Source organism: Ruditapes philippinarum, unplaced genomic scaffold (genome assembly GCF_026571515.1).
Source record: "Ruditapes philippinarum isolate M1 unplaced genomic scaffold, ASM2657151v2 ctg4105_1_1_1_1, whole genome shotgun sequence".
Classification (NCBI taxonomy): Eukaryota; Metazoa; Mollusca; class Bivalvia; order Venerida; family Veneridae; genus Ruditapes; species Ruditapes philippinarum.
The window spans coordinates 121479-143571 of NW_026862381.1; the positions used below are offsets into that span (position 1 = coordinate 121479).

At 31.4% G+C, this 22093-nt stretch overlaps 1 protein-coding gene across 1 annotated transcript in view; it reads left to right on the forward strand.

Annotated features, from left to right (window-relative positions):
• Positions 1-17338, forward strand: part of LOC132718934 (corticotropin-releasing factor-binding protein-like) — a 30516-nt gene extending 13178 nt beyond the window's left edge. The window contains exons 2-8 of the mRNA XM_060702639.1: positions 8779-8842; positions 10256-10413; positions 12664-12874; positions 13597-13772; positions 14777-14885; positions 15943-16081; positions 17118-17338. Coding sequence (XP_060558622.1) covers positions 8779-8842; positions 10256-10413; positions 12664-12874; positions 13597-13772; positions 14777-14885; positions 15943-16079 — 855 coding nt within the window. The 3' untranslated portion in view covers positions 16080-16081; positions 17118-17338. The remainder of the gene's footprint in view (positions 1-8778; positions 8843-10255; positions 10414-12663; positions 12875-13596; positions 13773-14776; positions 14886-15942; positions 16082-17117) is intronic.
• The last annotated feature ends 4755 nt before the right edge of the window (positions 17339-22093 follow it).

A 22093-nucleotide genomic window follows, 5' to 3' on the forward strand; every position in this document is an offset into this window, starting at 1 on the left:
TTCTAAATATTTGGCAAAAAGACAATGCTTTTGATAAAAAAAATGTAAAACTGTTTCACCCAAATAGTTTTCAAAACAACAGATTCGTTTTTATTCGATGTTCTTTGACACAAATCGTGTCTGTTTTCTAAGCTTATAATTTCCACATGTCATACAGGATAGAGTGACCTTTAATACAAACTTATCGTTTCTTATTCTAATAAGTTACTACAGGTCAACAATCATAAAAAAATATTTACAAAAACGTAAAAGGGCATCCAGTTAATGCGATTATAAGGTGTACGAGACCTTATGGGCGAAAAAGGGACCAGATGTCTTTATATATTTGACAAAATCAAAAATCTACTTTCTAATTAAATTTTATTTAAAAAAAATATCACTTAAAAAAAATGGGCTAGTTATCTTTTAAATATTCTTTGTAGTGAGTAACCGTTTTAAAAAAGCCAATGGAAGAACCCAATGTCCTCAACATATTGGACAAAGTCAAAAAGCTCAATGGCATTTTGAACCTTTTTATCATTAACTATGAACTTAAGTTTTAAAGACTTACACATTATTCATATGAGAATACAATTTTCGTACCTAATGGCGCGATTTGATTAATTTCAATAAAAATAATGCTATAACTACAATAAATCTTAGAACCGCTCCTGTATACATAAATATTCTAAGCATTAGCTTTTAACCATTGTAATTAAAACTGTTCGTTGATGAAAAAACACGTTGATTTCTTTTTTAATAGCTCCCTTGAGTTTTAAGAAGGAATTTAAAAACCGTGTTTATAATTAACACTGTCTAAAAACGGCATTTTTTTCAAACGATAATGTTAAAGTTCGTGAGAATACAATTGACGATGAAGAAATGTGGCATACAGTTCAATTTTAGATATAATGCATTTATTTTAGATTTTCTGATCGAAAATAGATGTTCTTTTGTATTTCATTTCTTTGGGAAATTGTTCATTCAAGACACTAGCAAAGTATTTCATAGCCAAAAGGCAATCAGTTAACTACAATAACATAACTTTTTTTAAGGGAATACAAGATACCGATTACTTCGCATTGGCTTGGCAATCCAGCAGTCTCTTGTTTGATACAAAGCGGAGGCGAAATTTTCGGTTTCGATTGATATCGGACATTATATCTTACTGTTAAAATAAATATTTAATATTTTCTCAGCGTTCCATTTGCGCTATCTCTATGTGTTATTCTTTTATAAAACCTAATATTGAGAAAGCACGATACGTAGGGTACACAATGATACAAAATATTTTCTTTTGATAAAGCCTATTCATAAAAAGAAAACAAATGAATGGACAGAAAGTTACCAGTAATTGTCTATGCAATCAAACAAGGCAACAACCAATTATCTTAAAGTAAAATTACTAAAATAACTCCATGAATTATATTCGCAGCTTCATTTCTTGAAATTATTGTTGTTCGTAAGTGCTTCAATAAACGGCTGAAGTAACTAAACAAAAACTCCTGCTATCGTAAGGTGCTAATAGCAACTAGCACCCTCAAGCCTTAATAATTTCATATTAACAATAATTTGATTATTGCTGTGCAAAAACAAAACATTATGATGGCTGATTTGTGTCATTCGTATTTTCGCCCAGCGACCCCACAAGTGAAAATGCGAGAATTAACAACTTTAAATGGCGGGGCGCGAGCCGACAGAAACGCTTATGAGCGGGGTCGCGGGGCGAAGTTTAATAGATAAATCTACTCCCTGCGGGGTGCGCGGAGCGAAAACACACTTATTAGCGGGGCGCTAATAAGCATGTGTCCGCTCTTAGCCCCATCCGTTTTATTTTTTTAATCTCACTCAGTGCCCCAGCTGGGCGAAGTTTTATTTATCAAACTTCGCTCTGCGACCCCGCTAATCAGCGTGTTTTCGCTCCGTGACGCCGACATTTTCCCTTGGTGGCGTCGAGGGGCGAAAACACGAATGTCACAAATTAGCCATAATAAAACATACGTTTTTCTAATCCATTGTCCTTGCCATTTTTGTAAGTTTTCTTTATAGATATAGTCGCATGTTCAATCTAATATAAACCTATAATGTTCAAATGGAATGTCTGACTTTGTTTTGAGGTGGTCACGAAAATTACGCGTATGTTTGTTACGAATTTGGATGTCTAGCCGTGACAGATAAGTAGAACTGACATGTTTCGGTGATTTAGTGGTGCAAATAAACAACATATAATAATTATTTATAATAATGCAATGCCTAATATACTATTGCGTGTTACATTGTAAGTGAATTTGTTTGTCAAAAAATGCTCAGGACTAGACTATTACTTCAGAATAACCAATCATTTTCTGCTGGTATAACAAAGTCAAATCAATACTTTATAAAGGTAATGTAGTGACATTCCAGCTTTACTGGTAGATGAAGCCCTCAGGTGCTCCTCTGTTCCTCCGTACTATATTTCAGACACAATAATTCATCTCATTAGTAGAATCCCCGACGGAAAAAGCTAAAGCCATGAAAGCTGGATCATTCATTGACAAAACCAAAAATAACCACTTTCCAATAAACGTTTCTAGTTCTGTTTTCTTTTTGAATTGTGTTTCTTTTCTGTTTGTTTATTTGTTTTGAAGAAAGCATTTTTTGTTCCAAACTACTACCAATGTTTAGGCATTTTCCGCACAAATTGACAAGTTAGCTTTTGGAAAGGGTAGAGATAGAAATGTTGAATGAAACCAAGTTCCTGCACAAAATTTAATGTGAAACAAATTGAAACTGAGATTCATTTTTAATTGGTATGTTCATATTATTATGACGTAAGGAAAGCAAGATTACCTAGATATATTTGCTCATGGCATAATTTAAATAAATGCAGATCAATAATGAAATGTGCAAACAAAAATGTAACTGTTTATTTAGCAAAATTTGTTTATTCAACGATGCAACTAAGAATTGAATCGACTTAATACATTTGTTTGAATTGTTTGAATTATTTTACACTGGAACATATGTATGTGTATAATGAACAAGGTATAGTATAAAATGTAACTTTCTTTTCAGTACATTGTTTCATACTGCCAAAATGTTACTTGGCGATAAACATGAATATGATTTTTGCCAATCAATTATTTGATTTGACTTCTTATTTTATCATTGTTAACAGTATGAAGATTGTTTTGTTATTATAAAAGAAGCAATTCATATTCATAGTTGTGGTCTTTAAAGAGCATTAATTTACAAATTGCACATTATCTGCAAAACCGCATCGCAGTTGCATTTTTTCCGTCTTCCCAACTCATTATATTGAGTAAAAAGGCCTTAATGAATTTAATATTTCCTCTCTTTTTCAATTAGAGAATAAAGAGAGGAATCGAATTTGTATGAATGTAAAAATGCCATTTTTCTGATATGCACTTTATATTGTTGTTATTAGAAACGAAAAGATTATAATATGTGATATGTTTATGGCTTACCGCTATTTATTATGTTTAAAACACGTTATAATTATGCTCATTAAATAAATTGAATTGCATTGCATGTAAAACTATTTTTTTTTGTAAAAACAGTTAAACGTAATCTAAACAAAACAAAAAACTAATCACTCCAATTCTATTACATGGCAAAAGATACAAAAGATAATTCTGCAACCCCTTTATAGAAACAGTATTAGGACAGCAATGATAAAATCGTTTTAGGAATCAGAGTCATTACAGTAATTTCTTCGATGCATGGACCTTTAAACGACCAAGTCATCAGTACCAATTTTATTCTTTTCATTCGTATTTTTTTTCAGTTTTTAGATTGCGAAGATCTGAATCATTTCTTTTATTAAAACCTGAACTAAAAATAATAATATCTGTCATATTTTCCGTTACAGATCGGAATCTGTCCTGAGGGGACCCGCACATGTAACAAGATTTGCCGAGTTACCGCCAACGGGCGGGTTCCCGAGGGACGGATATTCCGATATTTCAGATACTTTTACTTGCATATTATACCTTTTCCCATCATATATAAATTCTTAACCTTAATAAAACAAATGTCCATAGAAATTTATGTCATTTAACCCGTTACTTTTTACTTACAACAGCATATTAAATTGCAACTCCTTTCATAACGGCGAAATTACGTCAACATATGCTTAAATACGCCAAAATGACGTCATTTTAACACCTTTCATTGGTAAATACGCTAAAATGACGCCATTGTATAGCTTATCTGGCACCCCCTATACGAGATGAAATTTCCGGGAACACCAGTCTGATATGCAAGAAAATATTGGAGTATAAAATTAAAGAAATGCGATTTCTAAACTAAATAAACATAAATTTATGATTTTTTTTGTTTAATTCATTTCCTTTGTTCATTATTGTATCTTGTAAATGTCTATTCCTTTGTAAACTTAAAGTTTTGCAATAATGTAAATTGTTCTGAACACATGTTACGACCGCAATGTAAATTGTAATTTTATGTGGCATTTATACAAGTTTCTAAATCAGCGAATATAAAAACATAATAAAAATACGACGCATAATAAAGAAGGTCGGATTGCTTCGTTAGAATAAGATCGTATTTCAACAAATGACTTTCTTTATCATTTTTAATGAAAAAAAGAGTAACATTTACAATTTGTTTTATTAAAATCCTGGAAATCATGATTTTAAATTTGCGATTTTCAAGGAACGGTTAATAAATATATTTCACATAAACTTAATGACCCTTACTGTAAAAGATATGAATAAAGTTATAGAATAAAATATTTGTATCACATTTCAGTGATTAAATTCAGTGATACAGTTTTCTTATATGTTTTTTTTTATCTTTTTTATCTTATTTCTTATTATTATATGTTTTAATCAATTCGGATTTTGAGCAACATAAATTGATTTCAAAGATGTATGAGTTAAGCACAAATGTATATGTATTCAATATAATAAACGATGAAATATTTAATATGAGGGTTGGGCGAGTGGAAGAATGAGGGGGCCTTTGGGAAGCTATATTTCTTTTGAATGATGTGTAAAATTTGTTATCGTGACATGTATCGTACCATTCAATGAATTGTGCGGTGTAATGGCATTTTTATATTTCTCCCTATATATTTCAATAAAAACTTAAATTTTGATTCTTCACGAAACATTTAACGAGCATGTCACGAGCATAGATATCATACTGTTATAATTATATTTTAAGTAATATGTAACGAATATTGCACGTCTATTTTTATCACGTGACATGTAACGTGTGTAGATCACAAACTGTTTTCAAGTAATATGTAACGAATATTGAACGCTATTTCTTATCACGTGACATGTAACGAGTGTAGATCTAAAACTATTTTCAAGTAATATTTAACGAATATTGAACGCTGTTTCTTATCATGTTATATTTAACGAGTGTAGATCACAAACTGTTTTCACGTAATATGTAACGAATATTGAAAGCCAGTTTTTATCACGTGACCAATCGCACATTCTCGGCCTTTTCCGTCAAATGTCGATATTATTGATAATTACCGAGATGTTCCGATTGATCACGTGACATGTAGAACGCAGACTATGATCACGTGACATGTAACGAGTGTAGAACGCCAACTGTTATCACCTGACATTGCACGAATTGAAATCTATTGTTATACTCCAAGCATAATTTTAGTGTTATTATTGATAGCGCACATCGGTACTAAATTTGCTCCAGTGATTTCATTTGTATTGTCACATGTGCATGTAAATGGCCAATAAATATAACGTTATCATACTTATGTACGTATTGTAATTCCACAATATATTGAAAATTTTGCAGTTTACAGGCAAACTTTCGACTGATTATATATTGACCCTAGGCTATGCAGTAGGACACCGTGTTTTAAACTAATACGTACCGATTGTCGAAAGTCAGACATTACGCAAAACAGCCGCCATTATGAACACTTTTCGTAGATTGAAAAACAATTTCGTTTTTGTCAGATATTTTTCTCTTCAAGATAAGTTGAACCAATTATATAATACTTACATTAATCGTTTGAATTCATAGCGAGAACAATATCTAACTTACACAATGTGATGACACTTGACTATATAACACGTGATGTTACAACACGATCTTTGCGACACATTGAAGTGCAAAGCAATTCGCAAAAGGATGTGTTTCTTACCAAACATCATTATTAAGCTCATGTGCGGAGACGTTTAATGTTTGTTTATTTATTTATTTATTTGTTTATCTATTTATCTATTTATTTATTTATTTATTCATTCATTCATTCATTCATTCGTTTTGTCAAAATCTATCATCTTCGTCAGATGACAAAATTGGCAGGCAATGGACATAGAAGTTAAGATAGAGGCCTCTTGACCCCAAAGGTCGTAAGTCCGAACTTTTCTTTGGCCACGCCATTACTCATAATTTTACATTTAAAATAAAATTGAAAAAAATATAGTAGTACTGATAAATAAAATATCTTGATTAAAAATTTAATTTCTTTCAAGCATCTCAAAATTTTTTGCAGAAAATTTAAAGGTGCATAGGCTGGGGTTGGGAATGTTGCCTTTTATCATTGCCTTCAAACCTTTAACAAACACTGAGTTAAACGTATTCATTGCTTAGATTCTGTAGCTTTTCGTTCAATAGTGTAAACATTATAGCGAAAGCACTTATACCCTATACTTCAATCAATACTGTTTCATATTTAATAACTAACCTTAACTTTTAATATCTTAGTTTTACATTTAACAGTTTTAGTTGGCTAATCAAGTAAACAATTCTCCTTTTCGTAAATCTTTTCGTTAAAATGTCAATCCTTTCATAAAAACCTCACACTTCAATCAATATTATTTAATATTAAACAACATGACCTTAAATTTTAATATATAACAGTTTCATTTGGGTAATCAAGTAAACTATTTTCCTTTTCTTAAATTTTTTCGTTAAAATGCTAAATTAAATCCTTTCGGTAATTTCCTTTTACTACAATGCAATATTGATGCTCCACGTGCCTCCGTCGTAAATATTCCTTTAATAACTTTTCATTAAATGCAATATTCTCATATGAAAATCTCATAAGCAGCGTGTAACAATGTCATCAGCATCATTATTTACAATGTTGATGCTTTATTTGATTTATATACCATATAATTATACAGTATATGAAATTGGATGCTCTTGTTGTTGACATTTGCAACTAAGCAACTATATTACAGTTAATTACCTCACAGAATAAGCTTTATTACATGAGTCTTTTCTCTTAAAGGCTAAAAGAAACGTTTAGATAAATATACATTTTTGTTTTTGTTTTACCACAGTGGCATTTCTATAAACATAATATATAAAAATTAGAAAGGAACCCTCAAAACATTGCTTAATAACAATTTCCTTTGGTGGCTGATATGTGCTATTTCGTATTTTCGCTCGGCAGTGAGCCAGGCAAAACAAATTTTGGTGTTGATTTTGGTATATGAAAACCACGTCGTGATGTAAAAAAAGATACTGCTATGAAATTGTCATACACACTGTCATAAAACTTGCTCTGTAAATCTATTATGCTTAATTAAAAATAAGCTTAGTTAAAAATGACTTCCTTCAAAGTCAATCTCACTATTCTCTAGGCAACCTATCAAGGGGTCTTCTACGGAATTGCACACTTAGAACTGATGGCTTTTTATCTAAGATTAAACCGTACTGGAGAAATCTTAGTATCTATGAAGACATAAAATTCAAGTATATTGACATCAAGCACTATATAATAGAGTTTTTAAAGGACCCTTTAACGGGCATTTGAAAATAGCTTTTTAAGTAACTTTTCAGATACGTTAACCTACATTTGAAACATAAAAGATTAAAACAGAAGATGAACCTCCTGTGCAAAGCGTTTCTTTTTTTATTCATCTAAGAAGCAAATATATCTTTAATGTCTTTCAATAAATTTCATTTTTTTTATTTCAATATCTGAAACTTGTACTTTAAGACTTTAAATTGTCGCTTAAACGTGAAACTGAATAAGTTCCATTCTCAAGAATTCCATTAAAATTGCGGAAACATTATTTAAACCAATAGGTTACGTTTGTTTTATTATTGAAATGTTATATACTTCTCGCGTATCATGAATAAGCATGTGTCGCAAAACATTGTATGAATGTAATATACCGGTACCATTGTGCGCTAGGCAACAAAAAGCAATATTAAAGTTCGCAAATCGGTAAACGTTTAACGCAAACAATAAATTAACTTTATGAGGATCATTTTTCCTGCATGCAAATGCTTTTCTCTCTTGCAAAAAATTATTACATTGTTATGTTGTGCAATAATTATCGTGAATGTAAAGGGAAACTAATATCTTTGAATCGTTGTATAATTTGCACTGATTCACCACGGCTATATTGCAATACATTGGAAAACATAAATAAGCTCATATTGGTTTCACTTTGACAGATTTTCTCACAAAATGACAGATTTTCTCACACAATGGTCGTGTCACTTGCCCGATTTTCTATTGTATATGATATCAAGAACTGTCATTTTTATGGGTGATTTATAATAAAAGAATGCATGTTATTGGCATATAAAACGGGTCTTGCAGAAAGTTATACGCCTATACCATGGATTTGTCCTGTTGGGTTAATGCATAATACAAATTAGCTTGGTCCAAAATTATACGATAAAATATTGAATATGAAATTGCGTCATAGAAAATAATAATTGTAAGATCTTATTACATCTGGTTCTTTTCTAAATAAGCAAAAACCACTAATCAATACGTCATCTATAGAAAACTAACATTTGATGTTTTTGTTTCTTCTTTTTTTCCAGAACACGGATTTTAAGGATTTGAATGTATTGCGGCGGCAGACAAGATCCGCAGATGGAAATATAGGTATGCATGCTAAACATTTTTTCAGCCTTAGATCTTGTGCAACGATTTTTATCAACTAAAATCAACGCTTAAGATAGATTTGTATATGTCTTAAACTATAAGACCGATGCATATTACTTTTGAGATATATCATCTTGATGGTAAACACCGTAACATCCCGAAATAAAGTAATGAAACGGTAAATCATTCTACTATTGTGTAAATCTTCTGTAATATATATTTAATTTTTCAATTTAATTATTTATAGATATTTTTGTAGAAAACATATCCAACAAATTATGCGACATATTACCCAAATAGTTATTATATCATAACCACTCAATAAGCCTGCTCAACTTCAGTTTTGAAACAAATCTGCTAAGCTACCAATGACAAATTGAAATATGGAAAGTGCCGAAATATGCCGGACAATTACCGAAACATGCCGAAATGCCTAAATACTTAGTTATAATAATGATTATTACAATATGCAGTATCAAAGCAGTGTTACAAAACATGCCTTTCAACTCAACAGAAAAATTGGTCATATACCGAAATATACCAAATTTTTCTGCAATAAGCCAAATGTTAACGGGATTATAATGAACGGTTTTATAGCATTATTTTAGGATGTATACATGAGGAAGTGTCAAAGGTGAGTTAAGATACGTGCTCAACTGGCCAATAGAACTAGGGATAGATATGCAGAAATATGCTGGATTTTGTCGAATTTTATCGAAATATGCCGATTGTTAACGAGATTATAATAAATAGAGGATATTGAATGAGTGTAAGTTCAATACTGAATTCATTGCATGAGTTGAATACAATTATATTATTAATATTATTTTATTCAACGTGTGCAATATATTCAGTAATGAACTTACACGAATTTAATATTCTTTTTAACACATACCAAAAATGAAGACCGTTTAAAGTGAAATAAGAGTCATTTTTCATTGACGCGCCTATAGTATAACACTAACATTCAGAACGTCTTTACACAATGTTTGTATAACGCTAATGATGTCACGTCCAAATATATGCACAGTCGTGCAATACTATATTTACAGAGTCGCAAAATCGGCACGGGTGTGTGATAAACCTTATTATTACCATATTTTAGGGGTTTTTTTCAAATCAGAGAGTAACAATACGTTGCAAACTGGTCAATCGAAGTCGGGGCTTATACCAAAATATACCGAACTTTGCCGAAATATACCGAAATATGCCGATTGTTTAGGAGATTATAAAGAACCATGTTAATACTTTATTTTAGGATGTATACACATCGAAAGAGTCAAAACAAGTGTTACAATTCATGCAGAACTAGTCAACAGAAGTATGGGGCTTATACCGAAACATGCCGCATTTTTACCGAAATATGCCGAATGTTTACGATAAGTAATGAACCAGTTTACAACTATATTTCAGGATGTATACATATGGAAAGTGTTAAAGGGGAATTACAATATGTATCCGACGGTTCAACAGAAGTATGTGGCCTGTATCTTATAGGTCAACCAAACGAGGTTGTTGTTGTAGCATTTCTAGAATTCAACGTTAATTGTGAAACCGGAGGTGTTTTGGCGGTGAGTCGTATTTCTTTTATGTCGTAATAATTACCATTTCTTTTATGTCGTAATAATTACCAATTGTTTCTCTTTTTAAAATATATTAACCTTTTTATCTTATTTCATTATGTCAGTTTACTTTTATTCTGTCACCGCTCTCGAGGGACGATGCATCTTTTTTTCTTTCAAGATTTCTTTTACTCTCACAAAAATCAAGCTTTGATGAGTGTTGTATGGAAACTGTCATTTGTGTCCTATTTTCCTAATTCTGTAAGAGTTACACTCAAAAGATTAACCAAGTCATAACCTGCGACTTTACTCTTTCCAAGCTTTTCTTCTAAATACAAATAAATAACACACAGCTCATTGCATAAGCTTATTAAAACTACGGGGGCATTTTAAAAATCTTAAGAAAGAGTGATCCCTCTAAAGTCCGCTTCCAATGCTTCTATACCAGGATAAATCACGTGACAGTACGGATTTAAAAACCATAAGCAAATTAAGTTTTTAAGGCTGATTGCATCACAACCTTGGTTTAAGAGGATTAAAATTTGTCTGAAATACGGTCTGTGATTTTCAGCAAAATTGTTCAATTACTCAGTCAATACATCTCCGCAGACTAACAACACCCTGTCAAATAAAACCTTTTGGTTTGTCTTTTATATTTTAAATAACAATCATTACTGGTGGATATTTGATCGGGTTTTGATTTCTATATTTAGAAATACAAAATTTACTATACAAAATTGTAAAGAATTTGAATTTAAGAAGTATAGTTGTTCAAATTGAATATGGAAATGTATGGAGTGCATTTAATATTATTCTCGTTTATATATCTTTATATATTTCTTTTATTTAAAGTGCCGCACTTGATTAAAATTAGAATTTTTAGTTTTATATTTTAATGGTTAAAGATTTTTGGTTTAAGGTTTAAGATTTATGGTTTATGGTTTGAGGTTAATGGTTAATTGTTCAATGCATTTGGTTTATTGTTTAAGGTTCAAGGATTATGGTGAATGGTTTATTGTTTATGGTTTAAAAGTAAAGGTTTAAGATTTAATGTTTATGGTTTAGTGTACATGGTTAAAGATTTCTTGCTTATGGCTGTAATGTTTATTTTTAATGATTTCTTGTTTTTGGTTTATGGTTGAAGGTTTTTTGTTTATGGTTTAAGGTGTATGGTTTAAGGTTTCTTGCTTATTGTTTAAGGTTTAAAGTTCAAGGTTTTTGGTTTAAGGTTTTATGATTTAAGGTTCATGGTTTAAGATTTATTGTTTATGGTTTCTTGTTTATGGTTGAACGTGTATGGTTTAAGGTTAAAGGTTCAAGGTTGAGGGTTTATGGTTTGTTATTTCTTGTTTATGATTTAAGGTTTAAGGTTTATGGTTTAAGGTTGAAGGTTTATGATTTAAGGTTTTAGGTTTTAGGTTAATTGTACGGAAAAGGTTTAAGTTTAAGGTTTATGTTTTCATGTTTATGTTTTAAGGCCTTTTGAGTCAGAGAGTTCCGATAAATTCAACTTTGTAAGTGAAGACGTACGTTTTTTTTTTTTTTTAATTTTGTTTGTTTGTTCACTTGTCATAAATTGTATTTTTTCTATTTTGCACACTTTCTTAATTTTCATAAAACAGCAAAAATCAGCAGTCATGCTACTTTTAGAAACGTTGTAATGAATTTTCAAAGCAGGATTAAATTGAAATTTGGCTTAATAACAGATTGAACAGAGAAAATAATTTTCATTGTAGTAATGTCTTTTATCATTTTGTTTCATTTTAAATTAATTTAACGGCAATCAATTTAGAAAAGAAAACTCATTTTTCCGCTTGAAAGTTAAAACATTGTTTTAATAAAGTTGTGGTTAAAGCGGCATTTAGCTTTTAATTTATGTTAGAAAATCAATTCTGTGTTGTTTCAAACTAAGTCTTTCAGTAATTTTATGTAAAGTTTCTTGCTCAATGTAACAACGGATTATCCCTGACTGGGTCCTAACTCACGCGTCCAGCAATCCAAAGAATACTGAGTCAGTGAATGAATAAATGAATGATTGAAAGAATGAATAAATGAATGAATGAATGAATGAATAAATGAATGAATGAATAAATGAATGAATGAATAAATGAATGAATAATTGAAAAGCGTATATAATCCCTCAATACGACATTGATAAAAAAAACTTGACCATCGGTTTACACATCTTTCCTATTTTCTCGTTCTTTTCTTATATATAAGGTTCTTAGTAAATATTATTAATATCATTTATTTTTCTAGACATTAGACGGCTGGGAGCTCCAGGGTGACTTGTTCCCCAGTGAAAATGACCACACCCTCAGTCTGGCAGAGAGGTATCACATGTACTGTGGAGAAACTAGGCCAAAGAAAATATTTATATCTTCACAAAACGTTGCCTTGATACAGTTCAGACTCCCCAATCCAGGCGAGGGATTTAAAGTGTTCGTGAATTTCAAAAAGAATCCCCAACGTAAGTATTCCTATTCTTATATATAACACTTCACGTTTGTAACGCCGTTTTTCATTAATTTAGCTAATCGTGTCGTTTACATAGTTTTATATACACGCCTGCTGTCATTTTATAATGAAATATCACTTTTATCCAAAAAACAACTAAGTTCGCCTCGTATTTTCGTTATAAAGATTCTTGACAGCTAGGTTTTATGGCCATATAACCTGAAAAAAATCTTTATAACTTATAATATAAACACATAATACTGATATAACACGGTAAATGTTGAAAAAAAAAACGCCTACCTGGTGATGGTGTCCGTAGTTTTCTCTCCGGATCACGGCAATAAGCCTTATTGAATTTACAAGAGCACAGTTCAGACACCGCACCGTTACTCGACAGGCTGTCCAGCAGTGTACCAGTACTAGTTGAATTCACTTTCGGAAGGAACTGAAACTTCTGTATCTACCAGAGCAGATATGTACAGTGCGAATGACCGTTGGAAAGATTTCATGATCAATCACAACGAAAGTGACCTGCGCCGTCCGGGAATCGAATCCCGGTCCGTCTGATTCGCAAAGTTGATACTATAAATTCACGAAGTAGAATTCGGGAAGTTGAAATCGTGAATACATGAAGTTGAAATCTTTAATTCGTGAAGCTGAAACAGTTCATGTAAAAATGCATCGAATAAAGTTTGCTTTGACTGATATTATTGGATTTAAACATTATATTTCCAGCCTGTAACGCAGTGGCCATGTTTGATATGGGAACACTTACTATGAAGAATTACGGCTTACGTCGTAATTGCACGACGTCTATCATCTACCCTGAGCAAATTCACATGTTGAACGTTGATGTTGGTGTGACGTCAGAAACCAAACCTATTGAAGCAGAAACCGGACTCAAAGAAACGGTAATCAATTGTTTTTATGTTTGTCTTACTGTAATGCTTTCCCGCCAAATTAAATCTAACATCGGCCAAAATCGTAATAAATCGGCCATTCCAGGACCGTAATGTTTCACAATCTTTGCTATCCAATAATTTTTAATCGTTTACGCACAGGAATTAAGACAGAGCTGTAAAGGATAAGTGATTGTAAATAATCTAATGCCCAAGATGTTGAAAAAATAACGTTCCAAAAATAACCGATTTGCTACGATATAGGCCGATGTTAGAACTTTTTGGCGGCAAAAAGACCCTGTAATGGTCATATGGCAACTTTTCAGCTTTACTGGTTGAAAAACATCTCAGGTGAACATCGGTGCATTATTTAAGGCATAAGCACCGAAGAAGAAACACCGACTTTCTGTTAACTAACTGGAAAACTTCCTTACATGAATTCAAAGTCCGTGACGGGATTAGAACCAACAGCGTTAAGGAATAAGTGATTTAAAACCAACGACCTTAATAGCTCGGCTAAAACGCCCACCTACTCCCCTAAGTAATAGATTTTCTTCTTTGATGGTTTACTAGTTTTTATTTTATATTTTAGCACTACGCCTCCAGAATCACGATAATGTTCAGGGAAAGTTTGAAAAAAGTATTGAAAAGTAAAAGTATTGAGACACGCAGTAGAAATATTGTGATAAATACTCCAAAATCACATTATTGCATAAATCATGAAAATTATTACTTGAATCTTTTTTCTTTTCCTAAAATCTACAATGTTTTCAAGTTTGATTTTCTTTAAATATGTTTGCTGATCTACCACCTCGTGATAAAATGTGACGTCTAAGTTAGACACATCGTCAACGTAATAAGTGCTTCTATATTTAATAGCAGTTATTGAGTTCTTGCACTAAGGTGACGACATGTCCTTTAAGGTGAAGGTCAAACTTATTGTTTATTTATTTGTTGGGAGCTTATTTTTTATGGATTTCGGTCATTGTAACCCACATTTACTTTTTTAAACGCAGTGCATGAATTACGCTGGTGGAGACTATATAGAAGTATTGAATGGTAATGGTTTGGACCCAAGGTCAATGGCAATCAAAGGTACCTTATGTGGAATGGATTCAAATAGCGGTAAGTAAAAGTTGTAGTTGTTTTTTGTTGTATAATATGAACAGGCATCTGTTGCCGTGTATGTTTTGGTCCTTGACTTTGAATTACTTGACTTTTGTTGCAATCAGTTTAAAACCCACAACGAGTATTAGTTTATGCGATATGCGAAAGATATCTTGTTGTCTTATAAAAGCCCGGTGGTTCTATGCGAGTATAGTCTTGTGTTTATTTTGTTTTTTTTACACAGAAGGTATTGCAGTACGGATGCCCTAACAGTGATGATTTTAATCAGTAATATTAGCCTATTGACCTTACTAGCGTTTTTAAGTGTCCATGAGCTTATATACATGCATATATAACCAAAATAGATTGTCCATGTAGCCAAAATAGATAAAATAGATACATGAATATCATTCCACAGCGTTTATTTTATTATTATATTTATTTATTTATTTTATTTATTTATTTTTTTGGTGGGGGTATTTTTTATTATTTCATCTTTAGTTATTATATTTATATTTTATTTCTTTTTTTTTAAACTAGGTTTATTCTCTATCTGGTACTCTGACTTTTATCTGTTATTTTAATGCCCGTAAAATGTTTTCCTCCGTTTGTTTAAGAATAGTCTTGATAAGTCTGACCGGAGTTTGCTCCCCTGAATGTGAGGTGTTCCTATGTGCGCCATATACCTATATAGTAGGATAAGATTTAAAAGGCATATTATGCCTCAGAAACAAATAAAAGGTTATTTCTTTAATGTTAGATGTTTGTTGCCTGAGGAAAAGAGCGACAGATGTAAAATAAATTTGTCAAAACGTAGTAAAATGTAAGCAAAGTAGTATTTTGACTTCCATACAAAATACTTATTCACTATAACTTTACTTATTGCCGAAAAAAGCAACAGATGAAAAGATGGTTCAGTAAATTGGCCAATAAGTATTTTATGGGTACTATAAAAGTACACCAACATTAAAAGCTTTTGAGAAATAAAAGTAAAAACATTTCTGAGGGATAATGGGCCTTTAAGTTATAATCATATTTTATTTGTTGTTCAACAACTTTAATATTTGACTTTCAGACGCTCCAGAAAAGTTTGTATTAGGCTGCCAACATTCTGTAGTAAGAATGGTGTCCAGTGGCATTTTCCACAACACTGTCACATTCCAGTACTCACCTCCGAAAGAAGAGGAGATTAATGCCACCGATATGTGCTAAACGTAAGTGGTTAAAGTGACACGCTTCCAGATATGTCAGTGCATAAAAATGCATTTCTAAAACAAAAAACAAAACAAAAAATAAATTAAAAAAATTTAAAAAATATAACGCCAAAACAAAAACAAACAAAAAATCTCGAGTAAAAAGGTTTATGATGTGTTTTCAAAATTAAGATGAAACTTCGAATGCATTCCCTAAATAAGGCAAAATTTACCGTTCTTACATGCAATTAAATGCAATTCAGGACTTATAAAAACTTCCATATTTTCTGACAAATTATGGGTCGCTTCTGTTATAATAACAACAACAAATGAACAATAATGGTAAAATCATAATTACAACAAATCTGGAGAAGCGTCGTTTTAAAGAAGCTGATATACATGTATAATTTACAAGTCTAATTATATTCGGTAATGTCATGATAATTTGTGTTTTTGTTTGATCTTTATGATTTGCAAAACTGTGACCGGTGACATAAAGTAGCTTTAATATAGAATAAATATAGAATGACCGAAAGTAATGGTCAATGTATTACAGAGATATGTATACTAAAACAGCAACCCAGACAGATTGTGCTCGGCTGTGTCACTCCTATATTTAACTATTGAAATAGTAGAGGGAAGAAAACAACAACAAAAAAACAACAATAACAACAACAAATAAGTTTTTAATCTGTATGAACATAAATTATGTTTAAGTATAGGTTAAAGTTTATTAGTACTTATTTACAAAAATAAATTTTAACCGGCTGAGTGTGTTAAATTATTTTTATAAACAGTCGATTTACTAGACTGATTAACAGTTTGCCGATTTACCAAAGTAAATGTGTTACGATTCATGTGAAATACTGCGATCCTATTGGACAAAAATAATTTCAAACACTTAATAATTTTAACAATATTTCTCTTTTCAAAAACGTTAATATGATTGAAATAAAAATGTAATTTTCACGTTCAAATATAGAATTCGAGAGAATTTTCTTTTTTTTTTGCATCAATTATTTAACAATATCTTTATTCTTTTTTTTTTCGTTTTCAGAGCAAGGCGACACAAGTTATCAACAACATCTACTAGTATGCCATGTTAGAGCACCAATTTCGTTACTTATGTTTAATATCAAAGACAAATATTATAGTGAAAGCTATTTTTTTTTTCTTTTGCAAAAATATGCGAACAAACATTTTCCAATAACAATTGCCTTGAACATTACTGTCACATTTGATAATAATCAAATAAAAGAGGAAATATACTCTATTAAAGTGGCGTGATTTCGTAATTATTATTATTATTATTATTTTTATCATCATAATTATTATTATTATTATTATTATTTTAATCTGACATAGTCAATTATAATGAAATAGTATGTAACTTAACACGCACAGAAGAATTGGATGTTACCAAATAAAGACAGACAGTCAAATACAATACAATACATATACAAATACCCCTTCAAAATGACCAGGACACATGTTCATAAGAAAATTAACTGCATCAAGATCTATCTAATTTTTGCTGATGAGTCCTTTTCGAATTTCAATTTTTTTGTTCTTCACTTGATCTATATAAAAAATTCTAATTTTATGCTTAGGCTAAAAGAAGCTCTTCTAACATGTGTCGTTTCAGCACCAATTTTAGGTAAATATTGAATATCAAATCTGTTTCTTGTTCTGATCATGATACTGATGCCTAAATCTTATGCTTAGTTGACACGGAGCTAGAAGATAAATTGGTTGTGTGTGAGAATAATTATTTCAACGAAAGGGATCGACATATCGAAGCGATGTCCAGAACTATGTCCGGATCATTAAAGACGCAATTGTAAACAACAACAACAACAACAACAAACGGAAAAAAAAACCTATAAAAAACACTTACTTTCGACTAGTAGCGACACCTTTATTGAAAAGTGGACACAGCTTAAGGTCTTTTAGCAGAACTGTGAGCCCACAAGCATTTACCGAACTAAAACCGGAAGCCAAAAGCTGAGGCATTTACCGAATTAAAACCGGAAGCCAGAAGCTAAGGCATTTACCGAACTAAAACCGGAAGCCAGAAGCTGAAATCCGTTTGCGATTCGTTTGTTGTTTAGGACTGACCAGGTCGAGGACAGATATTTATGTTGCTAAGACAGCTAAGCATTTCATTATAAACATTTACGTAACTCTGTACGACTTAATGACAACTTGTTGGTCTAAACGTCTTAACACAATATAAACGAATGAGAAACTTTTTGTAATAGGCGTCCGTTTAAAGCTTCCGTACTGATAAGCTTCCGTGGTGTTAAAACATCTTTTCAAATCGATTTCAAATCATATATTATACACCTCATGATCGCACAAAATCGAGGCCCTTTAACGTTTCCGTAAATATCTTTATAAAAACTCCATCTCATACGTAGTAACATAGATTTGATTTCTTGCAAAGGGTAACTGAAGATATTTCTTGGAGGCTTGCCCGATTACTTTAGGTATCGAACTAGTAATTTAGGGATCAAAAGCCGCGTAGATTCAAACTACGTCAGGGGCAAGCTGTCGTTTCCTTGAGCAAAACAATTCTTAAACTCATGGCTCATTACTTGTTAGTTCCAGGAACGGATTCGATAGTGTGTGAATAATCATTTAGCTTCCTGCAAAATAAATTCTGTATAAAGTATTTGAAGATTAAATATAACAACAAACAATGCAAATTGGTACATTTGTTATAAGTCCTTTTACAGGTCTTTGTCCAAGGGCTTAATCGGTTTATTGCAGTTGTCTAGTTTAGTTTAGTTTAAACATATTTTATTGTATATGTATACATACAAACATAAATTTTCACAATTATACATAAATACATTAATGTAAATATACAAAAGGGTTGGTCCAAAAGTTATAACAACATTATCGGGGGCCCTCCCCTTGCAGTTGTCTGAAGTACAGCAATATGTACAATCATAGTCCAAGGTGATAATGTTGTTGTCCTCAACGTTACGGCATTTGTCGCTGTCAGAGCTTCCTAAGAACCACTCACGGTAGCAGGTGTCAAAATTGCCGCAGCTGAAATATATATGTGTTTATTTCATAGTTTATATAATATAATCAATGGACCGTCAGCGTTTGCACTACATGATGTTCTATTGCAAAATAAAATGACATATATTCTTTTCATTGAATATTTTAAATTTAATTTATACGCGTCATAAATGTAATTCAAGAGTGCTACAGTCATTGCGGAGTTTTTGGTCCGCTTGGACTTGTTGTTAAAAAATACTTATTAATAATCTATGCATTTACATAATAAGGTAAATAAAATAAAATTTGCGGACAGAGTAGAAAGCCTGAAAAGCTTTTGGAAATCAGTATGTAACAAATTTTATGTAAGTGGTAACAAAATATTCAATACATAAACTAAACTATACATATCATATCGAATTGTGCTTGTTTTTTACATATACATACTATCTTTATAATAAGTATTCTTGATCTAAATTCAAGATTCATTACTGTTCAATTTTAGGTATAAGCACGAATAAGCATTTTTGTAAGGTAAGCTCGGACTTCTCGCGTATAAAGTAAAATGTTTTGTGTACACTGCAATCTCAGCATACCATATACCTCTACCAATTTTAGTAAAGTAAGACTTTGGACCAAAATAAACCTTTTCCAGGACGACTTTCTTTCTTAAAATGAATCTGAGGGTCTTATGAATGGAGATATATTGTCGAAAACCATTATGTCGTGTACCTTTGAACGTGATTGTCACCATTGCTACTACATTTGGTTTTACCACAAATAGACTTACCAACATATGAGTTTTGGACAAGTCTATTCATCAATTTTAGGGAAGTACTTGCAAAATGGATGTAATTGCGGATATTGGTCTAAAATGATCGCATATTTTCTATTGTTTTCTTTTTTTACACATTTAATACATTACTATATAAAACACAGTATCTTTTATGTTTGTTAATAAAGTTATAACAACTTTAGCTTGATATCAAAACAGTTAAAAAGTAGGACAATGACTTGTAACACATTCATTATCGCCGACACACTTTAGAAATCTGGAGACATTTTGCTCTACTTAATCTTCTTATCGACTAAAAAGACCGCCACTTGGCTTACATTTAACATGATTGACGGTTATTTCAGATTGTCTGTGCTATTTGACCTCGACGGCCTGTTGCAAATATAGTTGTTCCCAAAGACAATGCCAGTGAGAAAACATTTAATGAGAATACGATACAACTGATAGTTTTAACGATATGCATCTATTAGTATAATCTTTGTCGGCAAAATGCCAACACATTTTACAGTGTGTTTGTTAGCTTTTTGGGGGTTTTACTCCGATTTTTAAACACTTTTTAGCCATATTTCGGCAGTCAATTCACTTAACCGGCTTACTTGGATACAGTAATTATCAATTTCTCTGCACATGGCCTGCTCCTTTTCCCACCTGTTTTATGAATCAGAACTGATAGACAAGTAACCAATAGACTCCATTTCAAAGATCAACTGTCCGGAATAAATACACAAGAATAAAATCAGAGATCACTGGATGATCCGGTGCTCTCCCTAAAGAGCTAAGCGGATGGACTTTTCTGATTTATTTTCAAACTTTATTAAATGCGAAATAAAGAAACCATGTTACACTGTTGGCAACAATACTAATTATATTGGATTCATAGAAAACTGCAAAACCTATATCGGACTCGGCTATCGACTCGACCAAATATAGATCTGACAGCTCTGCTGTGTACTCGTTCAATAGAATTGAACTCAGAAATTCATAATAACAATTGGATGCTTACGTGAATCATTATATTAACAGTAGGTCCTTGTTTGTCAGTTAATCTTCTAAATATGGTGCAGAAGGCTAGATTCGCATTTTTACATATATTCAAAAGCCTCTTAGGAACGTACATTCCACTTAGATAAGTAAGGATCACCAGTACTTGGAAAAAAATAAAATATATTTTTTGAGTAGATTGTTTCGCAAAAAATCAGCATGTTTTCAATGAAAAAAAACAAGTATTTATCAAAAATATGCAGTGAAGACATAAACTACAGCGAAGGAGTTTAACGGCCTAAAATATAAAGACTGCAAATTAAACATATCCGATAATTTTCGTAAAATAATTATATATATTTATGTGGGTCACTGTAGTAATTGATTTTTTAGGTAACGTATATTGAAAAAATTAATAAATTAAATACTTTAACTATATCCTTCATTTTATGTACAAACGCATTTTGAACGCATATACCAGCATTGTGCACCGACGACTGTCTACTGCTGATCGGGAGAAAAACATTTCAATAAAGCACAACATACATTTTTAGGTTTGATATTATCATGACACAATGATAAAATTTTAGTTTAATTCTACACTTACTAGACAGTATAACTGCGTGTTTCATCTACTGAAATAAATCTTCCAAGGCAATATTTATGTTCACAAAGTATATGTTATCAACAATCTATAAACCATTCTTTACAGCATCACTTCATCACTTCAAAAAAAAAATATGATTGTTTGTCATGTCATTGAAATATTTTATCTTCATCATGTTCTTGGATTTCTTTTCTTTACTACACAGAATGATTTTCAAAGGGAGTGCTTGTTTTGACATCTTAAACTTGATATAAATTACATTACAATTATTGCTTTGGCAGTAATTGTTAACAATCACTAAATATTTGATACCAGAAAAACAAAGGTATCTCTTTGACATAATAGCAACAATTTTCATTAATTTATTTCTCAAAGAAGTACCGCACGTAAACATTTGTTAGTAAACCAAAGATATTGGTTGAAGGATTTCATTTATTAACCTTATAAAAGGGAACAATTAACATTTCTGTCTTTTTGCGGTGGTTATAAATAAAGTAACGCTGAATCTGTTGACATTAGGGTATTCATGTGTACTTCAATTTTCAGAAATATCAATTGTTCGGAATAAAGATTAAGTTTTTCATATGAAGTAACCTAAATTCACCTTACCTATACAATTTAATCTGAGTAAAGTACA